The sequence below is a fragment of the Rhinopithecus bieti genome, unplaced genomic scaffold (genome assembly GCF_001698545.2).
Source record: "Rhinopithecus bieti isolate Rb0 unplaced genomic scaffold, ASM169854v2 scaffold_13704, whole genome shotgun sequence".
Classification (NCBI taxonomy): domain Eukaryota; kingdom Metazoa; phylum Chordata; class Mammalia; order Primates; family Cercopithecidae; genus Rhinopithecus; species Rhinopithecus bieti.
The window spans coordinates 143,428-154,229 of NW_016808231.1; the positions used below are offsets into that span (position 1 = coordinate 143,428).

Below are 10,802 nucleotides of genomic sequence, written 5' to 3' on the forward strand. Positions count from 1 at the left end.
TTCACCGTGTTAGCCAGGATGATCTCGATCTCCTGACTTCGTGATCCGCCTGCCTTAGCCTCCCAAAGTGCTGGGATTACAGGCGTGAGCCACCGAGTGTCTAGTCTTTAATGCTGTGAAATTGCCCCTTCTATCCACATGGAATTCCGGAGAGGGGTGCTGGCTAGAATGGTGCTCATAGCAGAGACGTGAGACCCTGACAAGGAGGGCCAGGGCTGCCACACTCCTCACTGTGTCTGCAGCGTCCAGCACGGTCCTGACTGGTGTGGGTGCTCTGTATGGGGCAGGGACACCTTCAGGATATCTTTTCTGTGGATTTCCTCCAGAAGGACCATTGAGTGGCCCGGTGTGTGCATTTGTCCCAGTTCACCGCCAGCTAGCCATAACATTGAACAAGGTACTTTCTCAGGGACCTCAGTTTCTGTGCTACAGAGGTTGGAATGGATGATTCATAAGGTACCTCCTTGTGCCATGGAAGGCCATAAGTGTCCCTGGGGGACTGATGGTGTAACTGCATCGAGGAGATGCAGCAGAGGTTGAGGTGAGGCGGAGTGGTGGTTGTGCAGTCCTGTTGGTTGTGATTAATAACGGACCAGAGTCAGGACCCCTGAAAGAAACAGTGTGGGTGTCTCCCAGTGTGCACCACTTCTTTATGAAACTTCTCAACTTTTAAAACTCTCTACCTGTCATTTTTCAGTTTTCCTGTGTCCTAATCATGACCGTTTACTTTGGGCTACATCCTTTACATACTTAAGCTCATTCAGTCCTTAGCAAAGCAGCCCATTTACAGATGAGCTGCCTAGACGCAGGGATACTCAGGAACCTGCCGACCTCACTTAGCTAAGAGGTGTAGGCCCACGGCTCTCCTGCTGCGCAATTTTCTTTCTTTTTTCTTTCTTTCTTTTTTTTTGACACGGGTTTCACTGTGTCACCCAGGGTGGAGTGTGGAGTGCAGTGGCACGATCACTCCCGAGTAGCTGGGACTACAGGCTCGCACCACCATGCCTGGCTAATTTTTGTATTTTTTGTAGAGATGGGATCTCACTTTATTGCCTGGGCTGGTCTCAAATGATCCTCCTACCAGTTTTCTGGATCACTTCCCTTAATTTGTTGGGGTTTTTTGTTTCTTTTTTTTTTTTTTTTTATCTTTTTTCCTAGGCCTGCCACTGGCTCCAAAATGAAGAGGCTTGCCAGCTTCCAGTCTAGAGAGTTGATAGAATCTATCTTGATATTCACATGGAGGCCTTCAAACTGCCCACCCAACCCTCTTGAATTACGGAAGCCCTTCATGTTGACTCACTTAGTGATTATGTTGAGGGTAGTAAGTTCCCCCTTGTGAAGTGTTCACAAAGAGGCTAGATGACCTCGTCTTGGGGTTTTGATAGAGAATTCTTACATGTTAACCCTGGAGAGAGACAGCTTCCTCAGGATTCCTTCTAGACATAGGATTCTATGGTGTGCCTGGACACTTCGCAACTGTTGATATGCATGATGGGAACTTGACCTTTGTCACCTCTCCTCTCTTCACACCTTGCTCAGAACACCTGGCCAGGCAGCAGCAAGGAGGCTGCTTCTGCTGAAAACATACTTGAGTATCTTTTTTTGTTGTTGTTTTTTTTGAGACGGAGTCTTGCTCTGCCGCCCAGGCTGGAGTGCAGTGGCCGGATCTCAGCTCACTGCAAGCTCCACCTCCTGGGTTCACACCATTCTCCTGTCTCAGCCTCCCAAGTAGCTGGGACTACAGGCGCCCGCCTCGTCGCCCGGCTAGTTTTTTGTATTTTTTAGTAGAGACGGGGTTTCACCGTATTAGCCAGGATGGTCTCGAACTCCTGACCTCATGATCCACCCATCTCAGCCTCCCAAAGTGCTGGGATTACAGGCTTGAGCCACCGCACCCGGCCACATACTTGAGTATCTTAATGTCCAAGTGTCAGAGTTGGAAAGAAGCTTGTGAGACCTTTTAGTCCAACCCATCACTTGGCATCTGAGGCCTAGAGAATGTAGGAGAATTGAATAGTGTCATCCACATTGCAGGCAGAGCCAGTCTCCGGGGACTCTATTCTAAGAATCTTTCATCCACCAAACCAAGGGAATGTGTTATCTAATTAATTACTCATTCCATCTGCCTTTGTTTCATTGTTGATCTGAAGTTTAACCAGTAAACTTAGGTCAGTGTCTAGCACAGGGTAGGCATTTCAGTACACCTTTAGTGAAGGAAATTGCTAACTTCAGAATCCTTGAGGTTCACAAACAATTGTGTGTGGGGAAATCACTGATTTCTGTCTTGGCTGTGACGTTAATAACCTAGTAAGTAAACCTGCAAACTGTCTGTTGCTTAGCCCTCATGGGGCTGCCATCTTCTGCCAGGCCACGGATTGTGTTCCTTCCAGTTGCTGCTCTGGGTGTCATCAGATCAGCATGAAAAAATCCAAAGTGGTTATTATTAATATTTCATCCCAAAGCAAAGAAATTGGCCATATGGTTAGGCTCTGAAGCCGTGTCTAGGAAAATAAATGTGCTTTCATTAGACTGCTTGCATTTTGGGGACTTGCTAATCCCCTCACAATATCAGGGACCACCATCCCTCTCCTTCCTTCTCCCCAGCTCGGCTGCTGTCAACTCTTGGAGGACCCCAGGGAACAGAGTCGAGGGGCTATAGTCAGCCCTCTCTTTCCTGCGTGCTGAGCCGGCAGTTGGTGTTTGGGGTTTGCCATAGTGTTCCCACTCTGCTTCTTGTGAGCCTCAGCCCTCTCGTGGCCACACCTTAGACCCTCGGCCCTGCAGCCAGCCAGGAAAGATGGGCACCCACTTGGCGGGTTTTTTCAATCCATTTAGTCTTTTTTCAGTCCCACAAACTGAAAGGCTGCTATGTGGGTCACTGAGGAGGGAGGTTAAGGTCAGCATCACTCATGAAGCAGGCATCACGGGTGGTCTGTCCTGGGGCAACAGCCCGGTCCTCCCACTATGGTATCTGCTGGCAGGTGGGGGTGTGGGAGCTGCATATGGCAAAAACCCAACCTCTAGGGCTTGCCCAGGGTGGCCTCTCAGTTTCCCAGCACAGCTCCCATGTCTGCCTGGTACTCACAGTACCTCTCGGTTCCTGTCTTAGATAATCCAAGTGTGAATTGTGTTTGTCATTTCGGGCCTACCAAGCATGGGGTTTGGGAGAAGAGACAGCAAGATCAGAGGGGGACTATCCTCCCCGAGGCCTGGCCCAGGAACCCAGGCCAGCCTTGGGGCTAGGCAGGGCCCGACTGGACATTTGTCCATTTCAGTTGAGGACATCTGCAAGACTTTTCCAGGCTCTGCAGACAGGCTGCCATGCCCAGCGCTTGTATACTTGGGATCTGAAACTTCTCAGGCTCTGCCCACTCAGACCCAGCCGTCTCCAAACCCTTCTCATATCCACCACCTGCACGCAGTTGTTCAGTGCATGGAGGCCCTCCACCCTCCCCCACCTCACCAGGCAGCTGCCTGCCATGCTCAGACCCCTCTGCCCAGCCTTGTGGATGGCCTCCTCGTGGAACGCCATCAGGCTGATGAAGGAAAGAGGCGCTCAGAGAAATGGGAAGGAACGCTGTGCAGCCCAGGCCTCTGGCCAGCAGCAGGCTTCGGGCTTGTTCCATGGCCACCAGGAACAGGCGGCCTCCCCTCTGTCGCATGGGGCCTCAGCACTGCGTGAAGCTGCAGGCTCATCCTTGTCATTGCTTGCATTTTAGGAAGATGATGAGAAGCTTATTGAGGAAATTCAGAAGGAGGCTGAAGAGGAACAGAAAAGAAAGAATGGAGGCAAGTGCCCCTCCCCCAGGCCCCCAGGACAGAGCAGCAGCCCCGCCCTGCAGCACAGCACTGCCAAGGGAGCAGAGGACCACAGGCCATGTGGGCTCCTGCTCGCCTCCCTGGGTGTCCTGGCACTCGACCCAGCACGGGAGAGGAGGGGGTGCCTGTCCCTCAGGTGGCTATAGACCTGACTCCACCCGCACAGCCACATCTCAGGCCTGTGGAAAGGCCCTCAAAGCCTTCAGTATAGTTTTGGCATCTCCTTGATGGTGAGGAAGTCCCAAGGGATGGGTTTGCTCTCAGGAATCAAACAACCCACACCTGGCTAAAGAAAAAGTAGGCCCAGCTGACGCTTCCGAGGCTAAAAAGCAGTGAAGCCAGACGTGTTGGCACACATCTGCAATCCCAGCTGCTCAGGAGGCAGAGATGGGAGGATCACTTGAGCCTAGGTGTTTGGGGCTAGCCTGGGCAAAATAGCAAGACCCCATCTGTTTTTCCTTTTTTTAAAAAAAAGAAAAGGCTAAGTGCAGTGGCTCACAACTCCTATCCCAGCACTCCAGGAGGGTGAGACAGGTGGATCACTTGAGCCCAAGAGTTTGAGACCAGCCTGGGCAACATGGCAAAACCCCATCTATTTAGAAAAGAAAAAATGAAAATGTAACTGAGTCACTGAGGTGGCCCATCAAGGCCCTGGCTCTGAAGGATGGCTTGCTGACCTGGGTGGATGGACATGCCACCTTCCAAGGTGTCACTGTAGAGCAAGACACCAGGGGAAGTGCAGATTTGTCCTTTGTTTCTTGTAGTGGCATTTGAGGGGTGTCCACGTTTTGTGCTTTGATGAGCGTGTGGAGCTACTCCTGTGTCCAGAACTTGCTGCCCTGGTCCCAGGCTAGATTCCATTGAGGTTGGTTTAATGTTTTTCTCCACTAATCCCCACATCCCTTTCAGAGAACACCTTCAAACGCATTGGACCCCCGCTGGAGAAGCCCGTGGAGAAGGTGCAGAGGGTGGAGGCCCTCCCGAGGCCCGTTCCGCAGAACCTGCCACAGCCACAGATGCCGCCCTACGCCTTTGTGCACCCACCCTTCCCCCTGCCTCCCGTGCGACCTGTGTTCAACAACTTCCCTCTCAACATGGGGCCTATCCCAGCCCCGTATGTGCCCCCTCTGCCCAACGTGCGGGTCAACTATGACTTCGGTCCCGTCCACATGCCCCTAGAGCACAACCTGCCCATGCACTTTGGCCCCCAGCCACGGCATCGCTTCTGATGGCCCCAAACCCCCATTGAGCAGCAGAGAGCCCATTTGGGGTGGGAGTGTGTATGGAGAACCCTCCTCCACACCTCCCCCAAGGCTGGTGGCTGTGCCATTGCATCTTAGATCAGGTTGAAGGGTAGGCTGGTTTTCTTCCCACCCCTTTCCTAGAAGGGCCATTGCTCCCAGAAGAGTGATCACAGCTGGTGGCCCTCTGGGGGCCTGCATGGGATTGGTCTGGCTCCCACTGAGCAGAGTTAAAAGGGCCTTGAGGCCCTTCCTGATGAGTTCTGCCATCCTAGCAGGCAGCATGGTGGCCCTGGCTGCTGTGTCACTCCAGTCCCTACAGAAAGAGACCAAGAGGAAATATTTTGCCTGCATTCATTTTTACCCCTAGCAAACACCAGGGAAAAACCTCTCAGAATTAAAACCACATGAGCCTTCCTTACATAGCACAGACAGATCCATAATAAAAATGAAGTCCCAAATGGTGGAGTTCAGAGAGAGCTGCAATGTGAACTGTCCCTCCCCTCACATCGCCCTAGGCCACCAGTGACAGCCCTTCTGCCTTGTCCATGGCATAGGCCGTAGGCCAGGCCCTTGCTACTCACACCTGGGCCTCCTCGGAGTGGACCCCTGGGGAGCAAGGCAGCTGAGAGCATTTCCCTGGAGGGGCCCACAGTTGGGCAGAGGTGGCTGCACCTGCAGGCCTGGGAAGCATTGCTCAGGGTGGGGGGCTGGGACTATGGCCCACAGAGGCACTGCCACCACCGTGAGGGCCAAGATGCTTGTCCCCCAATCCAGAACCCATGCACCATTGCAGTGAGTGTTGAGGGCACCTGTCCTCTCCGCTCTTACACCTACTCAGATGAGGCAGCAGCAGACCCTTCTCATGGCAGGGGTTTTGTTCTGTTGCCGCCTGTCTCACCCTCAGTCTCTGGAAAGTCAGACTGAGAAATCCTTTCCCAGGCCAGGCCACTGCAGCGCACTGGATGGTTCTGAAGCTGGCCCATCGAAAGAGCCTCTTGAGGTAGCTAAGATAGAGGCCTGGTGGCCCTGCCAGGCAGCCCAACTGCTAAGGGAGACATTTTTGCTACCCTGGGTGATAAGCAGCTTTTCCTCTCTGGCTTTTTAGGGGAGGAGTGGGCCTCCTGACGGAGCCAGGTGACCCTGGGTGCTGCCTCTGCCCCGTGTGTTCCCCTGGGTGTTCTCAGTGGTTGGTGAAGGCAGGTAGAGGGTGCTGTCTAGTACCTCCCATGTGAGGGCCACTTCCCTTCTCATGGGGTCAGCTGAGCATCAGCTCAGCCCTGCCATGTCCTCACTCGCCCTCCTCACCTCCTGTCCAGCCCCAGGTTTCTCGCCATGCCCGAGGCATCACTCTGGCCCATTGGCAGATGAGAGGCCTGAAACCTTCCTGGCTACAGGCATCACTTTCTCCTCCCCGTGGCCTGCGTTGTCATGTTACCATGGGGTTCCAAGAGGTTTGGAGTTCACAGACCTCAGACACAGCTGAGCCCAACAACCACAGGGGTGGGGCTGTGTCAGCCTGCAGAGTGGCCTGCCACCTCCTGCATCAGGGCCTGGCCCACCCGAGGTGCCTAGGGCAGGCGGGCACCGTCATTTGCTGCCGTTGGCTTCTCAGATGTATTTCAAGGACTAAAGTGGGTTTAAAAAGATCTAAGATGGCCCAGTGCGGGGGCTCCTGCCTGTAATCCCAGCACTTTGGGAGGCCAAGGTGGGCGGATCACCAGAGGTCGGGAGTTCGAGAACCCGTCTCTACTAAAAATACAAAATTAGCTGGATGAGGTGGTGCATGCCTGTAATCCCAGCTACTCAGGAGGCTGAAGCAGGAGAATCACACCTGGGAGCGAGGGGTTGCAGTGAGCCAAGATTGCGCCATTGCACTCCAGCCTGAGCAACAAGAGCAAAACTGTCTCCAAAAAAAAAAAAAGATCTAAGATACCCATTCTTTCTGCCTTTGCCCGGGATGGAGGCTTTGAAGACAGGTGGTCACCTGGGCATGGGGTAAGGGTGCGTGGGGCGCCCGGGCTTGGGGGCAGCCTGCTGCTATGTCCTTGCGCCCCTACCTGTTGGGCTGCCTGAACTTTGCTACTAGTCTGAACGACAGTGCCTTGGAAAGGCGGGCTCCACGCGGCAGCAACAGGATTGTCTTCAGTACCTTAAATATGCTCCCTGTGCTTTCCCAGGGAGGATCTCTGGGAGCAGAGGGCAGCTGCAGATATGGCCAGCTGAAGAGGAGGTGACCTCAGGCCCACGGAGCCTCAGCTCCCTCTGCCCTGCACCCTAGGCACGTGGCTCCAGCAAGGGGCCCAGGCAGGACAAAGGGAGCAGGCAGCAGCTGCAGAAACAGCCCAAGACAGGTGCTGGCCTCAACCCTATCAGGGGAGGGGGAGCACAGAGTGATGTTTCTCCTAAGGCCAAACCCCAAGGGTGGGTCATTTGAGAGGAATTCCAGCTGTTTCTGGCCACACTGGGCTGGTGGGGAAGGAGCTGCTGCCTTTTTCCTTGGAGGGTCCCTGATTCCTGAGGATCCTCCCTGAGCCAGGCACAGGGGACCGCCGGGCTGCTGTGAGCACCCACCTTGGCTCTCCAGGCCCCTCCGTCCAGAGGCAGGGCCTGGACCTTGGGCTCCTGCCTGGACCAGGGACGGGAGAAAAGCACTGGGTGTCTTCTGAGCAGCCAGCAGGAGGTCGTGCGGGTGCCCAGAGAGCAGGTCAGACCACAGCCAACCCTGAGGCAGCTGGCACCTCCTCTCGTCCCCAGCAGGGCTTGCCCCAGGGCACAAGGCTCCCCAGCCACAACCCCCTCTTACTTGCCTTAAAACTGGAGAGAGGAATCTAGTATTTGCACTTAGCAAAATATTTAAAAACTGAAAAAAATGCATGATCTGTCACTTTGTATAAAATAGAAAAAATGATTAAACTTTTCTTTACCTTCTGGTAGTAAAATAGATAAAATAATTCCGTTTCAACTACTGTGTGTAAAAAGCCTGTATCATATGTAACTGGGACTTTTTGTAAATAAATGTTTGTGCGCTCTGCTCCCTCTGGCTTCATCTCTCCACACCGCCATCCGGCAAGTTACAGGGGCAGCTGACAGATTCATCCAAGTGATTCGATCTAAACCAGCATCCGCACCTCCATGACTGGGTCCTAGCAGGATCAGGCCTGAAAGGCCCAGTAGTAAAATTCCCCCACCACTCCCCTGCGAGGGAGGAAGATCAGGTGATCTGCTAGGCAAATCCCACTAGGGCGGCTACCAAGGCCCAGATTGGGCACAAAGGGTCTATTTGTTTTAGGCACAGAATCCGCTTCAAGAAAAGTGCAGTTTCTTTTGCAGGCCCCTTTCCCAGTCTCTGCCCACCTAAAGGTCAGGTAAACCAGGAGAAGCCTCACCCAGCTGAGGAGGGGACAAGGTTCCAAGGACAGGATGTGCCTGGGCTGAGAGGCCATGGCATTTGAGCCCCTTTCCTGACTGGTGGCATGCTGCAGTGCCAGGGCCCTGCTACCCTTGCTGTTGGCACACCCTCTTCCCCTCCAGAGTCCTTCCTGCCATGTACCAGGCCAGGCAGGAATCTGGACCCTAGATCTGAAAGGGGCCCTGGGAACAGGGGAAGCTGTGACCTCCAAATGCAGATGGACCACAGCTCGCTTTAATAAAACATGGGGTCTCCTGCCATACGCAACTTTCTATAGAACAATTAACCTGTTTTTTGCATGTCTGAGAAAAAGTATACTAAAAGCTTCAAGAGAAAAGTTACATCCCCCAAAAAGTTACTCACATTCCCAGCTTCTAAACAATGCGTTTTTGGTTTTTTCTGAAACGGAGTCTCGCTCTGTCACCCAGGCTGGAATGGAGTGGTATGATCTCGGCTTACCACCACCTCTGCCTACCAGGTGATTCTCCTGCCTCAGCCTCCTGAGTAGCTGGGATTACAGGCATCCGCCACCACTCCAGGCTAATTTTTTTGTATTTTTAGTAGACACAGGATTTCACCATGTTGGCAAGGCTGGTCTCGAACTCCTGACCTCAGGTGATCTGACCACCTTGGCCTCCCAAAGTGCTAGGATTACAGGCGTGAGCCACCACACCAGACCCAGTTCATGTTTATTTTTAATTTGTTCATGGCATACAGTCATTGTTCCTGTTCCTCCTCTATATTTGCAACATCATCATAAAATTTTCTGCAATTTCAGTAAATAAATAAAAGCTATGTATCCGTTCTGCTGCTATCCTTTTTCCATCCAAAGTGACTAGGGTGGTGGTATTCGTCCCACCTTCCCCAGGCGCTGGCCAGCACATTGCAACACGCCTGATCAGGACTTGGGGGCCTTTGGTTTTAAAGAAGTTAGTACCTTGCTTTTCTTGCTTTTCTCCCTTAACAGTCATGGACTGGCCTCCAGGTCTATAGCTCTGTCTGCATCCAATTTGTTCTTTTTATGTCTTCCACGATTTTTTTTTTTTTTTTTTTTTTTTTTTTTTTTTTTTTTGAGACAGAGTCTTGCTCTGTTGCCCAGGTTGGAGTGCAGTGGCGCAATCTTGGTTCACTGCAACCTCTGCCTCCCAGGTTAAAGCGATCCTCCTGCCTCAGTCTCCCGAGTAGCTGGGTTTACAGGCATGTACCACCACACCTGGCTAATTTTTTGTATCTTTAGTGGAGACGGGGTTTCACCATGTTGATCAAGCTGGTCTCAAACTCCTGACCTTGTGATCTGCCCGCCTTGGCCTCCCAAAGTGCTGGGATTACAGGTGTGAGCCACTGCACCCGGCCAGTTTTTATATTTTTAGTAGAGATGGGATTTCACTTCGTTGGCCAGGCTGGTCTTGAACCCCTGACTTGAAGTGATCCACCCCCGCCTCGACCTCTCAAAGTGCTGGGAGTATAGGCGTAAGCCACCGCACCTGGCCTACTTTTTTCTGTCTTTCTGAGACGAGATCTCACTCTGCCTTAGAAAAAGATTTAAGACTGCATTCCCAGGCTATAGTGCAGAGTGCAGTCATGGCTCACTGCAGCCTCAACCTCCCAGGCTCAAGCAGTCACACCTCAGCCTCCCAAGTAGCTGGGACTACAGGCATGGGCCACCATGCACAGCCAATTTTTGTATTTTTTGTAAAGGGGTCTCAACGGCCGGGCAAGGTGGCTCACTCCTATAATCCTAGCACTTCGGGAGGCCGAGGTGGGTGGATCACCTGAGGTCAGGATTTCAAGACCAGCCCGGCCAACATGGTGAAACCCCATCTCTACTAAAATACAAAAATTGTCTGAGCATGATGGCGGGTACCTGTAATCCCAGCTACTCAGGAGGCTGAGGCAGGAGAATCACTTGAACCCAGGAGACGGTGGTTGCAGTGAGCTGAGATCGCACCACTGCACTCCAGCCTGGGCAGCTAAGCAAGACTCCGTCTCAAAAAATAAAAAACAAATAAAGGGGGCTCTCACCATTTACCCAGGCTGGTCTTGAACTCTTGGGCTCAAGCAGTCGGTCCACCCCAACCTCCCAAAAGTGCTTGGATTACAGGTGTGAGCCACCGGACCCAGCCTCCTTTATTTCTCCATCCTTAAAAAGTGTCTTGGCCGGGCGCGGTGGCTCAAGCCTGTAATCCCAGCACTTTGGGAGGCCGAGACGGGCGGATCATGAGGTCAGGAGATCGAGACCATCCTGGCTAATACGGTGAAACCCCGTCTCTACTAAAAAATACAAAAAACTAGCCGGGCGATGAGGCGGGCGCCTGTAGTCCCAGCTACTC

At 52.8% G+C, this 10,802-nt stretch overlaps 1 protein-coding gene across 1 annotated transcript in view; it reads left to right on the forward strand.

Moving 5' to 3' along the window:
* Window positions 1-8,097, forward strand: part of LOC108538321 (E3 ubiquitin-protein ligase RNF216-like) — a 108,301-nt gene extending 100,204 nt beyond the window's left edge. Inside the window, 2 exon segments of the mRNA XM_017886367.1 lie at window positions 3,720-3,789; window positions 4,729-8,097. Coding sequence (XP_017741856.1) covers window positions 3,720-3,789; window positions 4,729-5,048 — 390 coding nt within the window. The 3' untranslated portion in view covers window positions 5,049-8,097.
* The last annotated feature ends 2,705 nt before the right edge of the window (window positions 8,098-10,802 follow it).